We start from the raw sequence: 27,784 nt of genomic DNA on the forward strand, positions 1-27,784 counted from the left end.
CCGTCTTTTAAGGGGAAGCTTCTGATACAAATGTTTATATTACCACCATGCAAGGACTTTACAGAATTCTCCAGTGCACAGGTTTCATGTTGCCTGAAGGAGATCAAAGAAAGCCTGTATACCATAGCTTTAATGCTTGATTCTATTGAAGTGAGGCATTAAATACAATACAGTAGCTGCAATTCTTGGCATCATGTGAGGATGCATTAAGTGGCAATGTCCCTGCTCTGTTAGCTTAGAGTCAGGTGACTCACGAGCTCGGGGCACTCTAAATGAACCTTTCTAAGGTTCAACTCACCAGAGGTGCAGCAACAGCTTAGAAATCAAGTCTGGCAATCTGGCCAGTGTTTTACTTGTATGGTCCAACACCACATTAACTGTTAGGCCAAATCCCAATTCTATTTTATACCCCTTCCCCTACCCCCCAATGTGCCAAACAGAGTTTTAGGGGAAAGGGGAAGGACTAAGGGGGTAGAAATAGGATTGGGCCCCTAATTTCGAATAATCAGGGCAGGACCAGAAACTCTTACCATCATGATGATTGAACAAAATCAGGGTGACAAGATAAGCTTTAAATTGAAAGCAGTTCAATCCACCTTGATACCATGACACAGATCATCAATTTAGTCAACTCAGGCTTACATTCTGAGTTTATGGAGTACACAAAAATGTGCCATCAGTAATCGTAACAGCAGGGGAAAGTGAACTGACTTGTGGCCAAGTTTGGAGACCCATACTTGGAATTTGTGCTCTGCATTTAACCCATCCAAAGAGCACAGCAGTGAACACAGAGTACAGTTGGGGTTTCAGTGCCTTGTTTCAGTGCCTTCACCTCAGTTGTGGAATTGAAAGCAGAGAAAGCGAGATTATTCACAGCCTACACATACAATCTCTGCCGGACTTGGAACTTAAACTCACAACCTTCGCCTTATAGGTCTGGCTCTCTATCCGTTAGGCCTCACCTGGGATGACTATAGGGGTGGATCTGTGGAAATTCTAAACAACATCTTTGCCGTTCTTCGACAAGATATGTATGTAGCTCTTCATCCCAGCTGAGGCCTCTTGTCCACATCTCTTGTAAAAGGCATTTCACTTGCACGGTTTAAACTGCAACCATAGAGTTTTAAAATGCTCTGTTTAATGTTCTCCCTTTTTGCTACAGCATCCAGCAATGCAGTCAGATCAAAGATCATCCTTTTTAGTTCTCCAGACCAAGCCTAATACCTTCATTACAGAGCCAGATGTCTCTGCAAGCTCTTTCAGCATTGTCTCCAATTTGTCTTTCGATTCTGGACAGTTAGTCATCCATTTGCAAATGTTACGCCAGAGGAACCACACCGCAACTCTATCCTTCTGAGCAAGAGAAATCCGCGAAAAACCTTTTCGATATGTGCTGTAAAAACAATTGCATACAGTCAGAATTGTATTAAAATGCTGTGCAGATTTCGATTTAGATCAGGACCTGTAAGTAGACAAGTGATGGGAAGCCAGTGCCATATGATAAGGCATCAAACAGCTTTGTTGTTGCCTTGTTTACACCCAGGACAGCGTGATGAGTCATGTAGTACTTTACAGCTGTCAGAGACGACTCCTCATCCACCATGCCTTCGATGATTCCCCTGCTCAAGGTAATTATTCACAACTTCATTACATTTGTGACACAGCACTACATCCGACCGCAACCTTCTCTGAAGGCTCTCAAATCTTTTCTTTGCAATTCTGATGTTATCTGGGAGTTCTGGTCTGTCAGCTCAGCTTGCAATGTAATCTCATGAAAATTCGTATGCATGTAAAATGTTGTTCTTTAAAATATATTTTTACCGGCACTAAAACACTGACATATTTTCAGCATCTGAACGTAAAAATACCTACGCATTTTCAGTATTTATAAAATATACCAAAATGCAACATGATTACAAAATGAAATAATTTTATTTGTGCGAGTCTTCCAGATCCATACGACTGAGAGGAACACACCCAAATCCAAGCGTTTATTCGTTGATCTTCATCCCTATCCCGAGCAGCAGGACTAGTGACCATAAACAGTATAACCCACGCCTGACTGATGCATTACACATTACAAATTCAAATGTAGCCACTTCAAACAACAGGCTTTGTTCTAAGTTGTCTTTTCAACCTAGTCAAGAGCCTCCTCTTCCACAACCAACCAGTGTGTCTTCAGTAAGTTGCACTAGCATGCAGGCTGCATCAACAACTCTGGATATTTTGACTGGGCCCTACAACTGACCATCCATAGACCCTGACAGCATATGTATATCTAGGAGATATCTATTTGACGTCTATTTAGGTTGTTTGCTTATCAAGCACTTGAATACTAAACACAGAATTCTCTCTCTCTCACACACACACACACACACACAGTGGTAACAATAGGCTTGTTTGCAATGAGCAAAATCATGCCGGTTACAAAAGTGTCTAGGTTATGTCTGCCTTGCTCTGATGTCATGCTGACGTGTGGCAAGAAGCTGAAGGTAAGCAGGTGTGTAGAAGACGGTGAGGCAGGTGTGTCGACTTAAGCAGTTAAGCGCAGTTGCTGTTTCACTCCAAGAGGCCAGAACTACCCGTCTTTACTGCGTTTATTTCACTCCTCCCTTCACTGCAGCTGCCTACTCTAGTCTCCATTTCAGGTGAGGATAGAAGCATCTCAAACGAGCCTGATAATTATTCATGCTGCGGTGCATGATGGGAGTGTTTACTATGGTGTTACCCAGCATGTTTTGTTGATTTGTCACTATTGCTGAGATTTATATGCTGCTTCTTGATGTCTGTGTGTCTGCAAGGTGCAGATGTTCGAAAAATCGTATGCACATAAAATAAAATTGCAATGTTTTATTTTAATGCTGTAGTAACTTTAACTCTGCTTCAGTGTTACTTTAACACTATTTTGAGTGGGACCAAATACACTCTGAAGCAGTATTAATTTAACATTTTACTGTAAATAACAAAGGATTATGGGAAAATATGGTCACTACTGTATTTCTCCACTACTGTAAATCCACATTACAATCAATTAAAAAAAAGGATACAACATCCACCCTCAAAGCTTTCCAGACTCAAAATGGTCTCAGTTAGGCCTCACGCAGTAGAAACGCTGTTCTTTTATCCCCACAGTCCTAAAGAACATCTTAGAATGGTGATACTGAAAAAATAGAGAAAGCAGCTGCAAGTATCCAAATAATACAACTATCCACAGTTTATTCAATAAAATTGGTTTTAAAATTGGCTAAAAATGGCAGACTAAAAGTCACTTAAAAATTCAATCAATCATAGACTCATCCCCTTCCTTTAATGGGATTGATGAAACAAGAATAGGCCCACCACTAAATTGATGGAATTCATACTCACAGCATGACCGGATACCAACCCTGCTACCCAGTCCAATGTAATCACATGCAGAAGAACAGAGTCACCATTCACTCCCATCCTCACAGCTCAGCATACACCATTGACTCTCGCAGCCGGCATCCACCAGTCTCACGTTGCTTGTCCAACCGCCACCATAGGCCGCTGGTTTCCCCGACTGGACACACTTCCAAGTACTGCACGCTCGCTATAAGCCATCTCACCACATGCAAAGTACTCGCTGTATCAAAACCTCTTCTTTGGCTCATCTCCCATTTGTTCCATTTCAATTTCAATTACATGCTGCTGCCCCTTTGTGTCTCAGTCACCAATGGCCTTTTATAGAAGAACATTTTCAGTTCTAATCCAGCGTCCAATCTTAATTGTTAGTTCCTAATTAGGGGTATGGCTTGGAATACTGCTTACAATTGGAGAGAAGAAAAACACAGCAATCCACATCAAATAATTCAAGTGATATCATGCATAGATTAAAAAAGCAATTAAAATACATTGTGTCACACACTTTGCCCTTATCACACCAGTATATTATTTTTACAATATTTTAAGATGTTTTCACTTCAGCAAACTAACAATATTCACCGTCATAGCCTTTTTTCTGACTAATGACCAGAATGCCACCAAAACACTGACAACATTGACTGGTGAGTAAGGAAAGTCTTTTTAAGACATGTCACTTGGTGGCCATCTTTGAAGCGCTTTTTGGGCATCCAACTGTTTGTATTGGGAAACATGAAATCCTCCCAAACTGTTCACTAAGATTAAGATTAAATTTCACATTTAAAATCACCAATGAAATCTAACAACAACTGTACAATAAATGTTGATGGGTTTTTTTTTAAATAGCATTATAAAAAGCTTATTTCTCAGGCGAGATCAGCCAGTGTGTATGTGCAGTCCTAGGCGTACATCTCAGAATGCTGACCGTTTCTATAGCAACCAGAACTTCTAAAGTCAGATGCGGTGATGCACTGACTACACAGATCTGCGATTGGCTATTTTACTAAGAAGGTGGGGTTTCTTGTGATTGATCAGCGTCAGGTCATTTTAAGCGTTGCATTTTTCCCCATTTAAAACTATGAGTGACACGTCACCTATACTATCAATCAATCAATCAATCAATCATTTTTATTTATATAGCGCTTTTAACAACACAGGTTGCATCAAAGCACTGTACAGTATAATGACAGGGATGTATAATGACGAGAGTGACCAATTTCTTATTAAATGCAGAGACGGTCTCTAATCAATTCAACGATAATCACTAGAAGTTAAGTGTCCCCAACAAAGCAAGCCAGAGGCGACAGCGGCAAGGAAACAAAACCCCATGCATACAGAATGGAGAAAAAAAAACCTTGGGAGAAACCAGACTCAGTTAGGGTCAGTTCTCCTCTGACCGGACGCCCAGCACTTAACTTCCAGTTCAATTTTAAACGCAACTGTGTCAGATAGTGTAAATGACTTAGTGTGTGTGTGTATGTGTGTGTGCATCAGGATCTGGTGATCTGTCAACAGGCGCATCTAGGTTTTCTGGTCTCTGATGAACATAATCTCTGGGTGCTGATCCACCATCTAGTCTGGATACAAACTGTGAAAACAGATTGAGAAAGAGACAGGACTAATATTAGCGTAGATGCCATTCTTTTTACGATGTCACAAGTACATCGTATTTTAGGAGTAGTGTTCCCGGTTCCAGCAAATCTAAGTAATGCAGCCTAAAAATCCTTTAACGGATTTGAATAATAAAAAGTGTGTTGGTGTGTTATGTGTAGGCTAAGTTAAAAAGATGTGTCTTTAATCTAGATTTAAACTGGCAGAGTGTGTCTGCTTCCCGAACAGAGTTAGGGAGATTGTTCCAGAGTTTAGGTGCTAGATAGGAAAATGATCTGCCGCCCGCAGTTGATTGTGATATTCTAGGTATTATCAAATGGCCAGAGTTTTGAGAACGTAGCGGACGTGCAGGACTATAATGTGATAAGAGCTCGCTCAAGTATTGAGGAGCTAAACCATTCAGGGCTTTATAGGTAATTAATAAGATTTTAAAATCTATCCGATGTTTGATAAGGAGCCAGTGCAGTGTTGACAGAACCGGGCTAATATGATCATACTTCCTAGTTCTAGTAAGAACTCTGGCTGCTGCGTTTTGGACTAGCTGAAGTTTGTTTATTAAGCGTGCAGAACAACCACCCAATAAAGCATTGCAATAATCTAACCTCGAGGTCATAAACGCATGAATTAGTATTTCTGCATTAGAGGTTGAAAGCATAGGTCGTAATTTAGATATATTTTTAAGATGGAAAAACGCAGTTTTACAGATGCTAGAAACATGATTTTCGAAGGAAAGATTGCTGTCAAACAGCACACCTAGGTTCCTAACTGATGATGAAGAATTAACAGAGCAGCCATCAAGTGATAGGCTGTGTTCTAGATTATTATATGTGGGGTTTTTAGGTCCAATTATTAGCATCTCTGTTTTTTCAGAATTTAGCATTAGGAAGTTACTCATCATCCAGCTTTTTATATCGACTATGCATTCTGTTAGATTCTCAATTTGGTGTGTATCACCAGGCTGCGCTGAAATATAGAGCTGAGTATCATCAGCATAGCAGTGAAAGCTAACACCATGACTCCTGATAATATATCTCCCAGAGGTAACATGTACAGGTTGAAAAGTAACGGTCCTAGCACTGAGCCTTGAGGAACTCCATATTTCACTTGTGATTGATATGATACCTCCTCATTTAATGCTACAAACTGATAGCGGTCAGATAGATATGATTTAAACCATGCTAAGGCGCTTCCTCTAATGCCAACATAGTTTTCTAGTCTATCCTAGAGAATGTTGTGATCAATAGTATTGAATGCTGGCTAAGATCTAATAGCACTAATAACGAGATAAAACCACGATCCGATGATAGAAGCAGGTCATTAGTAACTCTAATGAGAGCAGTCTCAGTACTATGGTACGGTCTAAAACCTGATTGGAAATCCTCACAGACACCATTTTTTTCTAAAAAGGAATACAGTTGTGAGGATACTACCTTTTCTAGTATCTTTGACAGAAAAGGGAGATTAGAGATTGGTATGTAATTTACTAAGTCTTTGGGATCAAGATGTGGTTTCTTAATAAGAGGCTTATTGTAGATACTAGTCGAAATAAACTCTATGAATAAACCAAGAAACACATTTGTATGTCCACTTGCCCTTTAATGCAAGGTGAAATACTATGGTAAAGTGAGTTAGGCAACACCACTGTTTCAGTGGAGAATTTACACAGTACTTTCTAACTTTTCAAGTAATGTCTTTTGTATTTGAGGGGTATTTTTGAGCCTTGTGAATGCCATATTGACAGTAACATTAACTGGTAAGTTAATCTCATTTAGCCCAAGTTCACTAACTTAGAAATGTGTGTACCAATGTTACTTTTTTAAAAATACACAGACAGAAGTACACTAACATAAAACTGCTAGGTTTTGGCTTTGCTTACGTGTGCAGACCGATCGGTGTATGACATCGATTACTTATGTTTTCAAAACGCTCTCGAGGTGCTTTGAATCAAAGCAATATATAAATCCTGGCCAGGGCACATCTGGAAAAAAATGGCACATAGGTCACCCTAACTTCTATCAACTTTATAATGTTACTAAATGACATAAAGTAGCCTTTATCTGCCGTTCTTCACTAGCTCACAGAATAGCTTGACTTTTAAAGAAAGGAATAGGCTAACAATATAGCAATACGTTTTGCTGATAAATATTTTAAAATGTTTATTTTAGTAAAATGTAAATTCTTTTACTACACAGTCATTTTTTTCGGATCATAAACTAACACAAAAACCATGTTGTGACACTGTCTGTTACAGGAGATTTCTCCAAGCAAAAACAGCATCCTGACTGAAGGGCAGAATCATCATACTCTACAGCCAGCTGTCCATTTTACAGAAATGCAGAATTGGGTAAACCAAAACCTTTTGTTTTACAATGAATAAATGAATATGGCAAATACATAAGTGTAAACACAAAGCAAGTTATATTGTATTTAAAGTGCACATTTTATTAAGTTATTAATTCTAAGTCACAGATTAGCTGGAATTCGGGACAGAGGGTGCTGCCTGAACCACATCTGCTTTTTCTCACTGGAGACTTCGTCAACGTCAAAGTCTTATTTAGAGTACCTGTCAAAAGTTACTGAACACTTTTATATTTATATATATATATATATATATATATATATATTGTAGAAGTGAGAGTTGTTGAATATGGTTGAAATATGGACATATATCTTACAAAAATGTATTCACTACAGGGGCCCTTAATTCACTCCCTGGAGCCATGTGAGAGACGTTTTATTACATTCTCATGCACTTTATTTCACATGTTTTGGATTGTTAAAGGGTACCACCTGCCCACTTCAGTGATAGAGCTTAATAGTGCAAGGAACAATTTTTAATATAACTCTGAAGAAAATAACACACCTAGGATACTTCGGAGGTGAGTAAAACCTTTAAAACTGAATGTCCCAGTAAATTACTATATAAACCTTCTGTTGTTTTTATTGAAAAACTATGATTTATCGCCTTTTTTTAAACAGTTTTAAATAATATTACTCTAATTAAATTTACAACAAGTGAAAGTTGTGAAGTTAGTTTATATAGTTAATAATAAATATAGGTAGAGTCTATGTAGTCTTGTTTACAGCTTTATCTATTGATTCTAAACCTTGTATATCGGGGGTTCCAACAGTGTTGCAAACTTCAGCTTCAACTCTAATCAACCACAACTGCCCTTAATTTCCAAGCAATCTTGAAGACCTTAGTTAGTTGCTTCAGGCATGTTTGATTAGATCTGATTGGAGCTGAACTTTGCAGGATTGGGCTCCACTGTTGTATATTATCTGCATATATTTATTTACTTTTAAAATAGAAAGTTTGTGAACCTGTTCCATAAAACAGGTTAACTAAATAAGCCAGGCTTATCTCAGTTAGTCTAACTGAAATTAACCTGGCTTATTTGGTAAACTTGTTTTATGAAACAGGCCCCTGGTCAAATTGTCACCTTTTGTTTAATCACATGTGCCTTGTGAGTCTCTTGTCTCTTTCTAGCGCAGGGTTGGTGCTTGTCAGTCCTGGAGAGCTACAACCCTGCAGAGTTTTGCATTAACCCTAATCAAGTTAACAAGGTATGACCAATTACTTGTAAGCTACAGACAGGAGCTTTAATTAGGTTTGTAGCTGAACTCTCCAGGACCGGAGTTCACCACCCCTGGTTAATTTTCATCACTTCTCCTCCTTTGCTGCTTTGTTTTTACTCTTTATTTTTCCTGTGTGTTCTGTCCTGTGCTGATCCACCAATATAAAACAGAATTGATGTTATTACATATTTTCAAAAAACTAGTGCTTGTAATCAAAAATTAAATGAATACATTTAATTAAGACATTTAATTCCGGTCCTCAAATTTGATTGGTTAAGTAAAATAGTTGTTTCACTGTTTGTATCTATCAGTTTCTCATCTGTTTTTTCAGATTATGTGTATGGTGCTAAGTTCTTTTCTTTCCCTTCTTTAGCTTCCTGCTGGAATTCTCCTGTGCCTGTCCCTCAGTTCATTTATCTCTGATCTTTTCTGATATGTATATCAATGTCTGCTCGTTATGGGTGCAACAGCAATAAAACTCCCATAAAAGTCCTTTTTACAATCTGACATAGCTGGAAATAAAGTGCTGGTTTTCCAGCCAAAGGAGAACTGGCCCCCAATTGAGCTTGTTTTTTTTCATTATGTCATTTCGATCGATTATCATCGATTTGTTTACACAGACTGTCTCAACATTTAATTAAAAACTTAAGCGTATAATATTGGCATTATACATTACTATAACTTCTTAAATTATATATGAATTGCTTATTTTGTTTTCCCTTTTTTTGACAGAAACACTTTATCAGCCTTAAGCATTACTGAAGAAGGTGCCTTCATTTATTTACTTTATTAAAGTGAAATTCAAGTACAATCTGAAACAGTACACCATTACATTATTCTCCTCTTATTTCCTGTTTGAGCTCTGTTACATATGCGTGGTCCTTTCCATGAACGATTTCCATGATGGCCAATGACTGTAACACAAACAGAATTATCAGTCACTTTTGGCATTTACAGGGTAGAAGAATGAAACCAATGAATGGAACAAATGAAATAGCATAGTACAGTCCAAGTCTTACTTACATAACATGATAAATATATTGTAGGTAAGTTTATTGTAAATAAAGTTTATAGTTTTGTGCAAATCTATAATGGAAATGCGGCTATAACTGCAGTGTAAACTTATCTGAAACAAAAATAATATAAATCATATTCTAAAATACAGCTTATATATAATTTATTGTTTTTGGAATGAACTCCTCGCTGTAATAGTGTTATAGTTTCTGTCGTGAATTTTCACCTTCTGAAGGGCACTTATGCCAGTAGACTTCCTGTCCAGAGCCATGTAGAGTCTGCCCATCTTCAGATACATAGATGCAATATTTAAAGAGAACGCTGGGTAAAGGACACTGCAGATAAAACGCAGACATTAATAAGTGGGGATAGGCATTAATATTTCGCAATTAATGTATTATGATATATTCATAAATGTGTGTGTTCTTCCTACGTGTATGGCTTAATGATTTTTTCGCCATATCTAACTGCTCCGTCATAATTCTCCGTGAAAAGACAGATGCCCATGGCCTGGTACATCATATGAAGGATGTAGATGTTAGCGTCATCAAACACAGTGCTCATCTTGTCAATGCTGAGCTCGCACATCTCTAGAAGCTCAGCGGGATGTAAACGAGTCAAGATTCAACAAACTTAAGATGCAGATTATTAAAGGAACTTGGGCAAATGAAAGCAACACTTCTTCAAAAAGCCAGATAATTGGCATGATTAGCCAGGGTTGGCATGATGTTTGACTAAAAAAATGTAATTATACACTGAATAATAATATTTTGAATATCTGACTGACAGATTTATGAATGATGCAATTAATCTCACACTACAACAAGAAAGGATATTTTTCTCAGTTTTGCATCTGCGGAAATCTTCCATGGCATTCCGAGCATAACGCACCATATCCCGGATCTCTTTTTGACTGATCTCATCACTCAGTTTCCGTACCTTCATCTTCACCATATCCTACAAATCCACAAGGGCAAAATTATATGATCTAATATTATATTGTCATAATACACTATAAAACAAAACCACGTGTCATTTACTACAATCTCTCTCGTACATGTGATACAAAAAAATACACATTTTTACCTTAAAAGATTAGTTCACTTTCAAATTAAAATTTCCTGGTGGGTACCCCGTGTTTATGTATTTTTTTTCTTCAGTTTACAAGAAATTCAAGATTTCTAAAGGACTGAGTGCACTTCAATGGATTCCAAACGACTGAAGCACCCACCTGCTCCCGCTATATTTTCCCTCTTTGTTTACCTTTCTTCCAGACTTGACTGTGTAACGTTCATGGACTTTTGTTTGTGTTTTCTTTTCTCCCATGTGCTCTATGTGACCTAATTCCTGTCCACCGGTTTCTTTGAAGTGTGAAGGATCCCATTATCCTCATCCTCCTGCTGGAGCAGGTGGATTGCTCTTTTAAGGATCACACGGATGACTTTGTTTTCCTCATGAACTTGACACACTACCTATGGAAATGTGCTGAACACCTCCACCCGAGTGCAGCTGTCCAGGGGCGGTCCTCGAGAGAGAGCCTAGCTGCCTTCACCACCCGGGATCTAGAGCCCACTGCTGGCGGAGAGCCAGAGCCCAGTGTGACTGACGAGCCATCGCAGAGGAGAGCGACAGAGCTGAGGGTTGCCTTGGAGCCAGAGCCCCTGACGTCAGACCAGGTGCGAGAGCCAACAATAGAGCTTACCACGGTGGAGAATGCTAAGGACAGTGAGAGCGGTGAGTGGAGCTGATTATACATCTGGGGCTGCTGGATTTAGAAGAGGATCAAATAGACTGGGAAACAGAACTGGAGTTTGATCCTGCCCCATTTCTTGCTCCTTCATCTCGGCTGGTCCCATCTAGCCCTCCTTCATCTCTGAGCCCACTCCTCAATGTTACATTTTAAATTTCTGGATTAAACATCTTGGATGACACAGTGGTGAGAAAATTGTCAGGAAATTTTCATTCGTGAACTAATCCTTTAAGCTAAATGAAGACTCTTCAGATTGTGTAGAATGCTGTGTGATTGAGCCAAAGACTAATTTTCCTAAATGCAACAAAGTATATTCAATCAATTCCACATACCATAGATTTGGTGGTGCACTCTTTGCAGTCACAGCTGAAATAGTAAACATCTCTGAGTCTCTCGATCCTGTCCTCTGTAGGGTACAGCAGGTCTATGTAGCTGGTGTATATCTACAGACAGAGCAAGTGCAGAGGAAGCTGTCAGTAACTAAATGGAAACAATAAGGGTAACTACAGAGCAATGAAAAAAAAGATTGTGTAACACATTGTATGAATCACCTATTTTTAATACATTATAAGGGTATTCTTATGGCATTATAATGAATGCATAATGCATTTTAAATAACTATAATATATTACATCATCTCCTGAATATTCATAAGAAAAGTTTTATTGTATTATAATATTTATTTATTTGTGGTTATAGCTTACTAATTTATAACAATTTATAACACATTATTCTCGAGTTACAAATGGATTATAATGGATTTCTCTTATATATATATATATATATATATATATATATATATATATATATATATATATATATATATATATATATATATATATCAATTTGATTGTTTTTATGGTACCCTTTTGACAGCTGTTGATAAGTGACGCTGCAACATGTTATGTGGCTAACCATTGAATAAGGTCATTATATTTGTTTTCTTTACGTGCTAAAGTATTCTCAAAGCTTCATAATATCACAATTGAACCACTGATGGCAGATGGAGCATCCAGATGATGTTTTTTTTTTTATACTTTTTGTATTTTACATCTTTATTATATACATTACATGGTTTATTTTGATTGGTGAACAGCCTTTGTAGTGTTAAGGGAAAGCAGCTCCACAGCACGTGTTAGCTTGATGCTAGTTTGACCCACAGAGAGGTGTTACTGGATCAGTGCTTTCCTTCCACCAAAAGGGATAAGAAAGGCACCTATCTCCATCCAATTTGAAAGTGCATGTGACTGCAATAGCAACAAATCAGTGGATTGCATCGTAAACCTGATCTTATTATTAGGTTCCAGAGGGGCTCGTGAAGATTAAACACCCGAGACCTCTCAATGGTCTTACAGGCCAAGCAGAGAAATCCGTTTGAGCCTTTATAGTCAGTTGAACTTAGTGCCCTTTCCATGAAGACAGCCCTCCTGACCACACTCGCCTCTGTCAAGACATTGGGGGATCTACAAGCCCTCTTCATTAATGAAACATGACTAGACAGAGATGGCCCCGAGACTCCAGGCCAACTATATGTAAAGTAAGGTTTCCTATAGAGGAGATGGAGAAGTGAGGCTAAGGAAGGTTACATGGAACAAAGTGCAGTAGATGACATTTGTGCCACCATAGATTTATTAAGTCAAGTCACCTTTACTTATATAGCGCTTTTAACAATACAGATTGTGTCAAAGCACTTTACAGTATCAAATATAATATAGAATGTAAAATGACACACATAGGAACCAATACTTTATTGGTGACAGAATTTTAGAGAATAAAAAAAAAACCTTGGGAGAAAACAGGCTCAGCAAGGGGGTATAGTTCTTCTATGGCCAAAGCATTTTAGCTAGTTGTGACATTTTATAAGGTCCCTTAGTGTCAGATGTTTGACAGTGTGTCAAAAGTGGCTGTTTTTCAAAAGTTACTATTGTAAAAGTTGCTCTCTGATGGATGTATCAGACACTGTGTCCTTCATGCCAATGTCAGGGGAGTGGCCACACATGCAAATTTCACTCACCAACTTCACTGGCCTTTTTGAACATGACAGGTATTTAGACTCATTTAGTGCATTGCATTGTTAATACTGTATTTTTGGTGCTATAGTTTGTTTTAATACCAAAAAAATTGGTAACTCTTTCTATGAAGCCTGAATTTATAATACATTATAAGGGTATTCTTAAGGCTTTATAAAGAATGCATAATGCATTATAAAAAAAACCCCAATGCATTATAACGTCATGAATAGTCATAAAAACATAAGGATACATTATAATATTTACATATTTGTGATTATAACTTTTGAAAGTGTGATCATTTATAGCACGCTGTTTTGTAAATGATCTAATGACTGGTCCGCTGCGGTACAGCCAAGTCAAAGCGCTGTTTCTCTGCCGCTCACTGAGGAGAACACACGCTGAGATATGTACGTCAATATGTACCTGTTATGGAAAAAAAAGCTGCCAAAAGGCTTTGAAAGTTGCTAAGTGCTAAGAGTCTCGCTGGGTCTCGGGAGCTGGGAATCACTTGTTACTTATATGTGGTATTTGTCTGCTTTAAGTAAAGTCAAATAAGTAAAACTGCAAGATACGCAACTTAAAATGCATTATAACTATGAAAAATATAATCCATTGTAACTTAAGTGGATGAATTATGTTCATTCGGTGTTATAAATTATCACTCTCTTAAACGCTTTAACCACAAATAAATATTATAACACATTAACCGTTCTTATGAATATCCATGAGATGATACAACATATTATAAAGCTATTTATAATGCATTATACATTCATTATAACACCTTAAGAATACCCTTATAATGCATTATAAACACAGGCTTCATAGAAAGCACTTTCACTGATTATATTAACACCTGAAAGAAGACAGTGGCATACTGACCTCTTGACCTGGACTGATTTCCTGCACAGCCCGTACTTCAGCGTTGATTCCTCTGTATGTGACTATGACGTTCGGACAGCAGCTGTGGTTCAAGAGGGCGATGCTGAGAGGGCAACAGAAACACAACCGAGAATGTGAGAGGTGAAAAGGTGTTGAGAGAACCTAAGACAGTTTAGAGAGCTAGTACAGGATAAAAAAACGTCCACAGTCAGACCTTCTGGGATATGTTTCTCTAAGTATGCAAATGCTGGGTTTATTTGTTGATAATAATCCGTAATCAGTAATCCAACGTGGACGTGAAAGAGAAACTGATGATAACGAACAAAACTTGCAATTTTAATACTGCATTAGCAAATGCTGAAATTAACATTAAGCAGGATTTAAAAACGCTGTAGAAGTTTTGTTCATTCTTAGGTTATGTTAACTAACGTAGTTAAACAATGTTATCTAATGAACCTTATTGTAAAGTGTCACCAAAAAAATCAAGGCACATGTGTGAGCCGAGCGTGCAGGTAATAAAAACAAAGGTGATAAAGGTAATAAAAATGTACAAGTAAAAACACTGGCGCACATAAAAACCAAAGGACATGCGCTTATAACATGCTACATTATATCATTTTTAATATTCCTCTGAAAATGGATTCCCAATAACTTGTGTCTTATGGACATAGACGCTTCTATTCCATTCATATTGTGTTTGTGTAAACATTTTATACATTAACTTCTGAGAGTGAGTTTTTTCCCCCCTGTTTGTCATTGCTTGGCCAGTGTATTGCTTTCTTTCGTTTTTTTGTTTTGTGGTGTTAAGAACTACAAAATCTGTCTCCTAACAATGCGCTGATATAAACACGAATAAACTTTCCAAGTTACTTGATGTTTTGTTTTTCGTTTGTTAATGAAAATGACAAAAATATGAAAAAGAATTTCTAATATAACACAGCAGTGTATTTCAATGCACTAAAAATGTTTCCTTATGAGAAAAATGTGAAAATTATAGTTACTTCCAACTGCAATTATACTGTAATAATTAATTCTGTAGATGTTTCAGGGTTCGTGCAATATTGCGTTTAAATTCAATGCTGCACAGATAGACGACTGTTTTCTTGGTTGAGTATCTGTGTTTTAAATAATCAATCCATCAATAATATCACTGATATTAACGCCAATAATTAAGAATGTATTTAATGACTGACATGGAGTGCTTTTTAAATATTAATTAACAATATGCTGAATAATGATCACCATTGTGGCTGTTTTAAGCATTTAGTATTTACCTCATCACATATCATTACTGACTAAAATGTTATGACATTAGTATCGGTTGCTGATAAAATATCCAGCCAAACCTATTTTTGGACACAAACTATGTAAATAGATGTAAATAGTGGGACATTGTTTTATGAGCGTTCAGGGTTGTCTGGAAATAGGCTTACGTCTAATGTTCTAAATGAAAACCCACACGCAAAGACAGCATGAAGTCTTTTTAGACGAGATGGAGATTGAGTTTATGATTGCGTTTGCTATTGCTTACTCTGGAAAGATAGCTAAACCCAATTTGGAGAGTTCCTCATCTTCCAAAGCGAAGCCGTTACAGTGAATCTGTGTGAGATGGACACAACACATACATGATGTTGATCATTGCTCCAAACAATCTTTTACTTTAATTGGACCATTAGGTGACCGACCTTTTGCAGTGACCCCCTTCGATTACTGTTGCTTGCTTAGACACATTTGACAGAACGCTCCAAGAAAATAATTTAATCTGATTTTATGCCCATGAAGTGCCAGCAACAGAACAGATTATTGGCATTTTACAGGGAATAGGTGGAATGATGAGTAATATTCCAGAAAGCATTTTTATGATTTTCCAGTTTTGGGCCCCACATCACATCACAGGAGTGAGAATGTTTAGACTTGGATAAACATTAGATATATTAAATCTACTCTAGTGCTCTAAACATAAAGAAGGACCATTTAGGCATACGCATTGTTATTTTATCAAATTGTGTTGTACTATTTAAAAGTAATGTTATTAAAATATTACAAAAAATCTAAATGGTTGTTGGATCCAGTAGTATGAAAGCTAACTCATTAGGGCTAAGATTTTACAAAAATCCAATAGGGAAGTACTTGCCCCAAACTTCTTTTTAAGAAACTGTAATTAATAAATATCTACAGTATACGCAATATCATTACATATTTATACGTTAAATTACATCCCATGTCTCTGCTTAATCAGAGGTTTTCAATCATTTAAAAATTGATTTTGACCCATATTTATTGTGAAAGGTGAGAATAAAATGTGAATTATTAATTATTTTAAATTAGTAGTAATATTTATGTAATGGCCAACGATAGATTATTTTTCTCAAAACAAATTATTATAATTTTTTTTTTCTCAAAACAAATACTTCAATGACAAAAACGACTATTTGCTTTACACTCGCAGCTCCGGATAATATAATATTTGCTTAAGAAGTGAAAAGACTGATCTTTTTTAAACCTTAAAACTTATTTATATTATGATCCATAGCTTTCTGTAAATGCCCTGCTTTCTGTTGCATGTTGGTTTATGCCCAGCTTTAAAACTGTTGTACTAAAGCAGGACTGATCAGTAATGCAGTAAGGAAGGGCATAGCAAAGGGTCAGCTGTCAAAACCTCATGTTTACAGTGTGTGTACCTGTGAGAACAGTGTGAGCAGGGCCTGATGTTCAGGAAAGTCCAGGTGTTTGGAGTAGAAGTGATGGAGACCAGCTATATGTGCTTCATTCATCTCTCTTTTCTCGTTATCCAGATCCTCAACGTCTGTAAGAAAACGAAGTACGTGCTTGAGCTGACATAATAAAATACATCTGCTCCTCTGATGTGTTTCCGAGCGTTAAGGATATTCAAAGAAGAGAAAAATAAATGTACTGGGACTTAAAAAAGCACAATACAGCGAAGGACACCTGACAAAAATAAAATTCAACCGATTTTTGGATTATTGTGAAAAACGAATGAAAAAATATGAATCCTTGGAAAATGTAAAAATTATACAAAATAAATAAATACTGTACAGCACAGAGGAAAAAGGCTCAAATTTAAGACAAACTCATATAACCAACCACCAATTATTCTACACGTGTCAATCAAGGGCTGACAACAAAAAAATAAAAAATTGGTCATGTTTGTACTTTGAACGTGTAGCTTTCATGAAATAATAGCCTTTAGAAGTTGAATAATAACATTAGGCCACCAACACCCCATTATTCCCGTTTAAGACCTCAACTAAAGAGTGGTAGTTAACACTTGTGTTGTACCTTTTTACCAGTTTACATTTGATCAAAATCAAAAATAATAAAAGTGCTGTACACAAAAGGGTACTTCTAGATAACAAGACGCAATATATGAGAACCTATTTGACAAAATAAATAAAAAATTTAAAACACAGCATGCTCTCACTGTCGGATGCGTTAAATGATTTATGGTACTTACGGGCTTCCATATCCCTCAATAAGAGCAGTTTTTCTGACGGGCTTCTCTCTTTCTGGTGTCTCTGCATCAATAAATACACGTCGAACACTCATTCATCCTGTATCTACGGTACAAAGGGAATAAAGAAAAGGTGCTTGTAGCTGACCAGCCTGGCGATGATTCTGGCCACCAGTCGCACCGTCTCTGAGGGACACCAGTTCTCTCCATACACACACATGGCATGACACTCCAGCTTGTGCATGGGCCAGTTGTTTTTCTGTCAAATACATATAAAAAGTCACTCATTAATGCATATGCCCAATACACAGAATGAATGCCTAAGGAATAGAGTTGCCCACCCCTGTCTATAATATAAAGCACTATATTTCAAGAAATCTAAAGATATCTAAAATTCAATGACCATTTTTTCCTAAAATAATGGGTATCTTTTAATGATTGTTATATTCAGCAGTCTTTCATCTTATATATGTGCTGCATTATTGCCTAAATCAAAATTATTCAAATTAATCGCAAATTTGGCTGGAAAAAACCCCCCAAAAGATTATTTAAAGCTATTTTTGTGTTTGATGAAAAATTATTATCTAGACATTACAAATAGGTGCTTTAGAAATAAATATTTTATTTTAATCAAAATAAAATTGATTACACATAAGCATTTAAACTGAATCATTTTAGGCTAATATGGCCTAACATAAACTATGGAGCATAAAAGAAGATTATTTGAGAATTTCTTAGTTTTTTTTTTTCATTCATGTAATGGAAGTCATTCCTAAAAATTCTAAAACAGATCTTTAACAGTCTTCAAAATACATTTTAAATAATGTAAATAATGACATAACATAAATTTGGGTTGAACTATAACTTTCCCCCTTTTTTTGGATTAAATAATAATTCATTAATTTAACATGTTCAATATTTTTATTGGGCCAGTCCTTTAAACTGCATTCTAATATTTAAATGAAAGCCCTAATATATACAATAGTATAATAGTATATAAGAGTGGGAGAAAATTTCTCAGTTCACCGAAATTGTCTGGAATTGGCAAAACAAAACAACACCATAAAGGAGTGTGCGGATATTTAAAGTTTTAACAAGTTTTAATAAACAGGATCGCAAAGAAACGATTAGAAGTATGCCGTTTCCCAAAAGTCTGAAGCTGGAGTATACTTGGATTGCTAAAGTACATCATAACTACAAATATGCCACCTGCAGGGCAGCCAGAAAACAACATACGTTACAATTCTTACACCTCACGCTTAATGTACACTGTATGTGCAATATGAAATTAATATCATATAACAATATTCAGTTTTATTTAAGTTTATTTAAGTTATGGATTTTAGAAAATGACCTTTAATGCAGTGAGTAACACAGCTTTAAGTAAATGCAAAATGCTTTAAATCTGAAAGTGCACCGTGTATAAAGTTATCGTCTCTCAAAAGAAAGAGTCGACTCCGAATCATTCAAATGAATTGTTTTTATAACATCTCCCAAGCCGGTTCATGTTGATGTCAACATGAAACATTAGCATATTGCTCGCCCAGTTGTTGGTATTTTTGCATTGGTCTGAATGAAAATGCAAATTCTAGGGAGCTTTCACATTGTCTGTGTTGTTGGCTCCACCGATTCATCTTTCTCTTAAAAATATCCCATATATTCCACATGGATATATTCCAAATTGTATTGTATTTTGCCAAAAAAATCAGGTCTATATCACTCAGCCCTAAAGAACAATATAGATAAACTAATTAAGTTAATCTGTGTGAACAACCAGATAGATTGGTGCAATGTTTTGTTGAAGACAACTGTACACCTACAATTTAGAGCTAGTTGAGAAAAAATGGAGAATAAAACATATCAATGACGCGGTGCCATGCACGAGTCATTGAGGTTTCTGAAATTCACTTACAAAAGCAATTCAGTGCTGACATGGTGGACTTTTTTAAAAAAAAAACTTGTACATCGCAACTGAATATATACATGAAAAACATAGAAAGAACTGACAGACTTTCCCTCGCACCAAAAACTTTTAGCAACATCTATAATTGATTTTGGATTTAGCACCATCCCTCTGTTAATCCAACAAAAATGTGGAAGTTCTCTACGTAGTTTTAAAAAAGTTGTGTGAAACTGTGCTGTTATTATCACAACAATACATGCATTTCCCAATTTTTCCATGTTTTTTGGCTTATTGTTTCACAGACAATTATTACAACATAATTTAAAAACAAAAACATACTTGAGCGCAGTCTTTATTATATGATAAATAATTTGAGAAGATTAGACTAGCTTTCTGATTGTGATTTCTGTCTATGAAAGCCCGTTTCCCCTGAGGAAAAAAAGGATAGTGAGGCGTACACTCAGAACTGTGAGAAATATCTCACACTTTTTAAGAAAATAAGCCTGAATCGTGAGATTCATGACTCGTGCTTTTATTTTTTTATCACGTCAAGTGGCAAAAACAAGCTGTCAGATACCCCGAGCATGTCTTTCTTCCAGTGCTCTTAAAAGTCCTGCTGTTTGCAGTTTGTTTCTTTGTTCCCTATATCACTGTTAGTATGTATTGTATGAGATTGTGTGTTTGTGCGTTTTACCTGACAGTTCACATTGCAGTAGAATGCTTTTTTGCACTTTCCGCATTTTGCAAGACCCTTTTTCCTGTACATGAAGGAGAAAACGACCAACACGCACATTAATGCTCTTTAAAAGTCTTAATGTGTGCCAGTGAAAGAACAAGCAACATTTTAATGCGAAGGTATGGTTCACGTGTTAATTACTGCAAAATAAATATCTTGTTCATTATGGTGCATTAATTCACTATATTTTCAAAGGAATTTGCTATTCATTCACATCTGAGACCAGAAGAGCTATAGATTCTAAAGCAGCTGTGCTGTTTCACACAGAGCCAGAGCAAATGTCCAGAGTTTGGGCAGCTGCTTCTGAACAGTCTGCTGTATTTTTAGATGTGCCCTTTTGGAGCTTATCTGCTGGTCATGGCAGAAAAGAGATTTAATTCTAAAAGCAGAGAAGAGTTTATATTGTCTAACACCTTCTTTTCTGTTTTTACGCTGTATATAAAAACGCCTTATTGACATCTTTCACGTTAAAATCAGAAAGACTAGCAAATAAGTTTAGTTCAATTCAAACAACACTCTCTCAAAGATCTAAATAAAGCTCGCGACTCTACACGAGGTTACCAGTAGGCTCAAAAAAACAAAATAACATTTTTTAATTAAGCTGTAGAAATCATTAATGCTAATAAATGAGAACGTACACATAAAATAGCAATAATTTGTTATGTTCATAACTGCAGGATGAAAGGCAGACCTTGTAAAGCACTGTTCACAGATGAATCCTCTCTCGTTGACAGACAGCACGTATGAATAAGCGGGACACGAGAACAGCAGTTCACCGACTCCGTACGCTCTGCTCACCCGCAGTCCCCTGCCCTTCCCTGGGCTGTCAAACCGCTCAATGCCCGCGAGGCCCTCGGACTCCATCGTGACACACTAACCCAGCTCTTAACTGTAGTCCGAGACTTTTGATTAAAAATGGGCGGGGCGTGTGTGAATATTAATGAGCTTCCACAACGTGCACGTGGAATTGTCCCTAGTAAATAGAATGAATCTAGTAAATAGAATTATTTATCGCAAAGTAATCAAGTAGCGTCGAGTTATTAAAATGTCAATGTTAAAAACACTTAGTAACGCTTACTTAACACTTAGTTGTTAAAGTACACACGCAAGCAAAGAATATCCGGCAAATCAAGCAGACAACAGTTTTCGTGAATCAAGTAACTTTTTGAGTCTGCCTTTGTTTAGGACGTCTCTTTTGTTTTGTACGATTCCGCATATAAATATAGCATGCCACACATAACTCTGCATGAAGCTACAACTAGATGGCAGTGATATTCAGAGATCATGCGGGTCTGCCTTCACAGATACGCCCGTGGTTCATGCATTACTTTCTAACGGTAGGTTTTATATGTAATGTAACTAAATAGGCCATTCAATACCTCCACGCTTTGTTTCTGGCCTCGCTAGATAACTCGGTAATGTGGTTTTAATGAAATTGTATGAATGGTTTTAGGTTTTAAAATTAGCCCTGCAATTCTTTTCATTCGTTCCTCCGGCTTTTCAACTCAGTGGCAATATTAAAATGCCATTTAAGAATCTATATAAGGTTTAAACAGCAAAAATTGCTTAGGCAAACTTTGTCTTTCAATTTCATTTTATAAAAATTTGGACAGGACCCTTTTCTGCTCAAAACCAAACATCAATGACTTGTACATATGGGTGCAGTCATTTTAGACGCTTTCAAAGACAGATACATTTTTAAATACATAAACTATGCCTTTTTTCTGTTGTACCAAAGGGGGTGTCCCAATACTTCTGTCCATATGGTGAATGTGCAAGTCATTGGTGTTTTTGGCTCAAGGACTGCATTTAAAGTCACAGCAGAGGTGTTCAACTGGGATTAGGGGTTGGCTTCAAGCAGACCAGTCAAGTTCTTCTACACAGACTCGATCCATCATTTCTTTTTTAACCTTGCCTTATACACAGAGGTATTGTCATGTTAGAATAAAGGGCCCTGTCCAAATTGTCTCTATAAAATTGCCTAGAATATCATTATATGCTTTAACATTAAGATTTGCACTGCTAAAATGATTGAGCAAGTGGGTTCTCCAAACGCTGCCACCCTTTGATGACAGCCTGTTAAAGCTGGACTCTTTATTTAGTACATAAGGGTACTTTTAGAATATACATAGGATTATTGGTAGAGAAACGGTTACACTGTTGGTTTATGTAAACAAGTTTGATTTTATTTTACTTTTGTAAAAGGCATAAGCAATGTTGACCTTACAGCACATTTATATCGCTTTTTAAATAGTATGTACATTAAACTCTTAGCAATGCAATGTTCTCCACTACAAAATACTAGTCCAACATTCCCACAATGCTAAACGTGTTCATCTTGTGAAGCAATGCAACCTGCCGGCGAGACAAAATAGTCGCGCAGAAGGTTTCGTTGCATTTCTGGCGTAACTAACTTGTGTTCCCCTCTTTGCTTGAGTGGCTGACAAGACCCATGCCCTTGATTCCTCCAGGTTCCCTCAACTATGCTGTGGTCTTCATTCTTCAAACATGCGAAGGGTTGAGGTATATATGCCTCAGACCTGCGCTCACAGAGGAAGTTATGGATGCATATAGAGGCCATGGTGATCTTCTCCACTTTGTCCGGCTCCAAGAATATGGTGCTCCTGAAAACCTTTAACCTGTTTGCTAGAATGCTGAATGCATTTTCTGCAACTCTGCGTGCCCTTGAAAGACGATAGTTCAGTATCCCCTGACTGTGGTCCATCTGTTTATTTGGATATGGCTTCATGAGATCCGGCCGTAAAGGATGCCGCTCATCGCCCACAAACATGTATGGCATCATGATGTCACTGTCTGGCAATGGTTCAGGTGGAGGAAAATTCAGCAGACCCTGATCCATCGCTTTACACAAATTGGAGTGAGCGAATCGTCCAGCACCAGAGACCTTATCTTGGGTTTCCAAACTGCCATAGATGAACTTGTAATTTGCATCCACGGCAGCCATTATTGTCACATATGATCTGCCCTTGTTATTATGATCATGGCAGCCACTTTTTACCGGAGACTGTAAGTAAATTTGTTTTTCACCAAGCGCACCCAAGCAATGTGGAAATTGCCATTTCGATTCAAAGTCCTGGGCTACTGCACGCCATTCTGTCTCTGTTGATGGTGTCTAGCAATAAAACAGAAAAACAGAATTTTTTTTTTACACTGATTTGGATATATATATATAGTAAAAGATGGATTCAGACGCTTAACTGAAATACGGAAGAAGGAACATGTTCAGTTCACTTGTTTTTTCTGTGGCTACAACAAATTAACTTGTTGAAACTTAATTTTTGTATTGACATCCATAACATTTTATCTTCAATTAATAACAAAAGTCAGTTAAGATGTGGCAATGTTATATTGTGGACAAATTATATATAGCTCTTGCCTGTGACCGAATTATGAAGTTTGAAATGTTACAAATGAATGCTAAATATCAGGAAAAATTTCAAATCCAAAATCTTTATCTTTTTTTAATTTAATGTTTGTGTATAATATATTTATAGTTACATTGTAAAAACTGTAAAGGTCTGATTATCTTGCCAAACATTTTATGACAATTACAAATAAACTACACACTAACAGTTATTTTGGCCTATAACATTTTTATCAACTAATTATCAATGGATTAATTCAAAATAGTCTGTCGTTTATAATTCCATAATTTCTGATAATTCTGGGCTGCTATGGTTCTTTATACATTAAAAATTGTGCCCTCAACATATAATCATGAGGTCATGACTTCACATTGCATGGTCACAATAAATGATCACATCCCAACAGTTCAAATGACAATGCCACAACAAAAACAATCAAATCCCTCCTCGTTTACTGTACTAAAATTATTTTCTAGTTTATTACTGCAGCAGAAGTTTATGTTGGAACTCGTTTGACTCAAAAGTAAAAAGTAGTGAATGTGCACCGTACTTGAGTAAATGGTGGCGATCAGAGCTTACCTTCAGGAAGTCTTTTTTCATAAGCTGGTACAGAGCGCCACAGGTCTCCATGACTATCTGTGAAATAGTGCTGGCCCCAATACTGTATTGCGCACTGAGGGAACTAAATGTTTTTCCTGCATTAGAAATAAATGAAAATATTCACACTAAATGGATAACAGTTAAAGCTGTGCATATGAGGGTATCGCTCTGATACACCCACCTGTTGCCAAAAACCGCAAGGTCACAGATAGGCGATCTCTTGAGGATATCGCCCGTCTCATTTTTGTGTGCTGCTTGGTAATGAGGGGCCCAACCATCTGCAGCAGAAACTCAAACTCCTCCGCTGTCATCCGCAGCAGCTCCCCGAACCCATTCTCATCGGTCATCTATCAGAGATGCAGACAGGATAGATGGGAAAAGCTGAGAACATAGCACAGATTCGTTTGAAAGGACATTTGCTTTGCATGCGCATTTAGTTACTTGGAGGGTTCAGGTCCAACCCTGACCAAACATAACTGAACCAGCTAATTGGGATCTGAAGGAGCGTTTGATAGTTACAGACAGGTGTGTTTGAGTCTGTGATGGCACACACAAACACACAGTTTCTACCTGAAAATATGTAACGTTACACACGTTGCTGTTATAGACGGCTACTGCAGAATGATTTGTTTCACTTAAGTTACCTCCAACTCTCTCTGAAGAACAGACGACCCAGGCAGCTCGCGACGTCCCGGACATTCTCTCTTCCATATTCGCTTCTTTTTCTGTTTTTGTTTCTGTATCTGTATTGGTTTCTGTTTTCCGCTGCAAATGAGCGCACAGACAACTCGAAAAGCAAGCTGCCTACTCGCCACCGTGTCAGGGTTCATTGTTTTGGTTCGCTCTAATCTCGCGCATGCGCTTCTGCTACTTCTTCTTCTTTTGTGGATTTGCGGGTTGAAACCAACTGCATACCGCCACCTACTGTACATGTATACACACACACACACACACACACACACACACACACACACACACACACACACACACACACACACAATTGGAAACAATTATATAAAAAAGCTCTCTCTCTCTCTCTCTATATATATATATATATATATATATATATATATATATATATATATATATATATATATATATATATATGTAAGTGCCAGTAGGTGCCAGCAGTGATCATTTAATAAGTGAGCCACTGAGTTTTTTCAAGCAATTCGTTCAAACCGCTGATTCATCTTCTAGGAACGTTCCCTGTAGGTTATTTTTAGGTTACTCAAAAAGAACACAGCAGGTACACAACATCATAAGACTAATTCTATATAAATTCAATGTCTAATATCATTGTTAAATTGATGTCCAATACAGATGTCAGTTGACATCGAGGAACTTCGTTTTGAACTTTTTTCTTCCTTGAAGTGACCAGGAGATTGTTGGTATAGCAGAAGTTCCTTTTATTGTAAACTCGCTGTGATCAAGAAGTCTTCAAGAAATCTAACTAAGGCTCAATAGAATGTATACCTTTCAGTGGGAGGGGTACATAGAGGTACAGGGAAAACTAAACAAAGCATGCAAATGCAGTACAGGAATCAGACAGGTAAAATAATTTTTCCCAGCCTTGATCGATCAACATAAAAGGGTCGTCTAAATGCATAGGTGCTAGTCAGACTGAAATAACACAAGACAGAGCTGTACCTTGAGCTTAGCATTCCCACTTAACTAGGGAAATCTGCCAGATGGTAAAGACAAAAGGTTACTGTCACAGTGCCTAGGCTGTCTGCTCTCAATAAACATAACTTTTTCAGCTCATACTCTTATATTGGAAATTTGTAATTACACACAACCGAAACGCAACATCTGTTCGACGTCATATCCAATATCAATCTGACATTACATAGATGTCTGGTGCTTGGTGGGAACCTTTCCAGAATGTTCCCTGCAGGTTATTTTTTGATTTTGTTTTATAACCTAGAGATAATGTTCCCAGAACGTTCTATGCAAGTACTTTTATTAGTTGTCATATAACTACATAAACTAATTAAAAATTAGCTTGTTATAATTATTCTAATGCTAAATCATAAATTCTTTTTGCAGAATTTTACATCTGAAATAAGCTTATAATAAAGTGTAGACATCAAGTCGTCAAATTGAAAACATAATTCCAATTTTATAGCTGAAATTAGGCCATAAGCGTAGTCATGTAATATACACTGGGTTTGTTTGTATGTTTCTATACAGCTCATGCTGCAGATTGGCATGCGTCCCAGCGCACGCTTTTTTCATGTATTCATATAAAGCTGCGGGCTCACAAAATATAAAAATTAATGGTCATGCTTAAAAATGTATAGAGAATGTGATTTTATGTCACGCCTCAAATTTTGAGAGGTTCACTCTCTGCTGCATATGCTGATGATCAGAGTTACTTTTGCAATTCTCAATGCAGCACGAAAGGCAAGCAATGGGGAAATTTTTCACAATCACGACAGAAAATCAAAATCCTGTCCTGAACTCAATAGCAGAGAGGCAGCGGGATCATTTCAAAATGGCAAATAAACAAAGCAGTTTCCCAGAACTCAACATGTCATGACATCAGCTTTACATTCGCCAGCGTTTGTGTCCTACCTTGTGGCTTTACTATCATCCCAGAAGCACCACATCTGGGAGCTAGTCCAGATGGACGAGTGCACCAACCATCTGAAACATTCCCGTTTAGACTAGTGGAGGTCAAAAGCACATCTGCTGACAACATTGCTCAGGTTTCATTCGTGAAAATTCTAAGAGGACAAGCCAAACTCAAAGAGACTCATGAGACTACTGGCAAGGTCAGTTTGCAGTTACTGGTCTACATTGGTGTGACTTTGTGACGGACGCAAAATCAAGATGATGCCTTCACAGCATCAATGAAAGACAAGCTAGACCTGTACTATTATAATGTTTACATATGTTATTACATAATATTACATAATGTTTGAACTGTTAGAATAATAATTTATAAATTATACATTTATTTTTAGATTAATAGTATATACTGTAGTTAAGTAGTATGTAGCATATTTTGTAATAAATCTTTTGTAAGATATATCACAAATTATTACATTAAATATTTGCTATTAATTAGATGTAAATACTTACATACCAAGTTGAATACATTATATTTTGTATTATATTTTCTGTAATACATATGCTATGCATACACATTTACATTTAATACAGTGTGTTAAATAACAATGAAGACCAGAAACCAGAGTTTTACATTTATTTTTTCACATATTATATAAAACAAAAGGAATTTCATTGTTTGATTATTAAATTGTTTTCAGGAAATTTGGTATAATTTCAACATACATTAGATCAAATTGTACTTTACAATACAAAGTAAAATAAAACAATTTAATGATAAAACAACAACTATTGATCTATAAATAGCTAATTGACATATAATGATATTGCAATATAATAACACCCAAAAGGTAGGCTAGGGTAAATAATGTTAATCAGTTTAT

General features: G+C 36.7%; 2 protein-coding genes across 2 annotated transcripts; both read right to left on the minus strand.

Annotated features, from left to right (window-relative positions):
- Positions 1-9,343: 9,343 nt before the first annotated feature.
- smyd2b (SET and MYND domain containing 2b) lies at positions 9,344-21,236 on the minus strand. The gene is made up of 12 exons (XM_043218779.1): positions 21,032-21,236; positions 20,299-20,362; positions 17,850-17,960; positions 17,705-17,765; positions 16,911-17,035; positions 15,761-15,828; positions 14,230-14,332; positions 11,668-11,778; positions 10,422-10,542; positions 10,019-10,193; positions 9,812-9,920; positions 9,344-9,485 (listed from the first exon to the last, which is right to left on the minus strand). The coding sequence occupies exons 1-12, from the start codon at positions 21,202-21,204 to the stop codon at positions 9,405-9,407; spliced, it is 1,302 nt and encodes a 433-aa protein (XP_043074714.1). The 5' UTR covers positions 21,205-21,236; the 3' UTR covers positions 9,344-9,404.
- Positions 21,237-22,504: 1,268 nt separating this feature from the next.
- si:dkey-121j17.6 lies at positions 22,505-25,199 on the minus strand. Its single transcript, XM_043218731.1, has 4 exons — positions 24,971-25,199; positions 24,508-24,673; positions 24,306-24,421; positions 22,505-23,473 (listed from the first exon to the last, which is right to left on the minus strand). The coding sequence occupies exons 1-4, from the start codon at positions 25,154-25,156 to the stop codon at positions 22,664-22,666; spliced, it is 1,278 nt and encodes a 425-aa protein (XP_043074666.1). The 5' UTR covers positions 25,157-25,199; the 3' UTR covers positions 22,505-22,663.
- Between the last annotated feature and the right edge of the window lie 2,585 nt (positions 25,200-27,784).

The sequence above is a fragment of the Puntigrus tetrazona genome, chromosome 20, assembly GCF_018831695.1.
Source record: "Puntigrus tetrazona isolate hp1 chromosome 20, ASM1883169v1, whole genome shotgun sequence".
NCBI classification, from domain to species: Eukaryota; Metazoa; Chordata; class Actinopteri; order Cypriniformes; family Cyprinidae; genus Puntigrus; species Puntigrus tetrazona.

Excerpts from the sequence above, each read along its gene's own strand:
- smyd2b (XM_043218779.1), bottom strand. The coding sequence starts at position 21,204 with ATGGAGTCCGAGGGCCTCGCGGGCATTGAGCGGTTTGACAGCCCAGGG. Across the intron at positions 17,961-20,298 it reads ACTGCAATGTGAACTGTCAG|AAAAACAACTGGCCCATGCA; the intron begins GTAAAACGCACA and ends TGTATTTGACAG. Across the intron at positions 9,921-10,018 it reads AAAATCATTAAGCCATACAC|TGTCCTTTACCCAGCGTTCT; the intron begins GTAGGAAGAACA and ends TTTTATCTGCAG.
- si:dkey-121j17.6 (XM_043218731.1), bottom strand. The coding sequence starts at position 25,156 with ATGAACCCTGACACGGTGGCGAGTAGGCAGCTTGCTTTTCGAGTTGTC. Across the intron at positions 24,674-24,970 it reads TTCTTCAGAGAGAGTTGGAG|ATGACCGATGAGAATGGGTT; the intron begins GTAACTTAAGTG and ends CATCTCTGATAG. Across the intron at positions 23,474-24,305 it reads TGAAAAAAGACTTCCTGAAG|ACACCATCAACAGAGACAGA; the intron begins GTAAGCTCTGAT and ends TTTTATTGCTAG.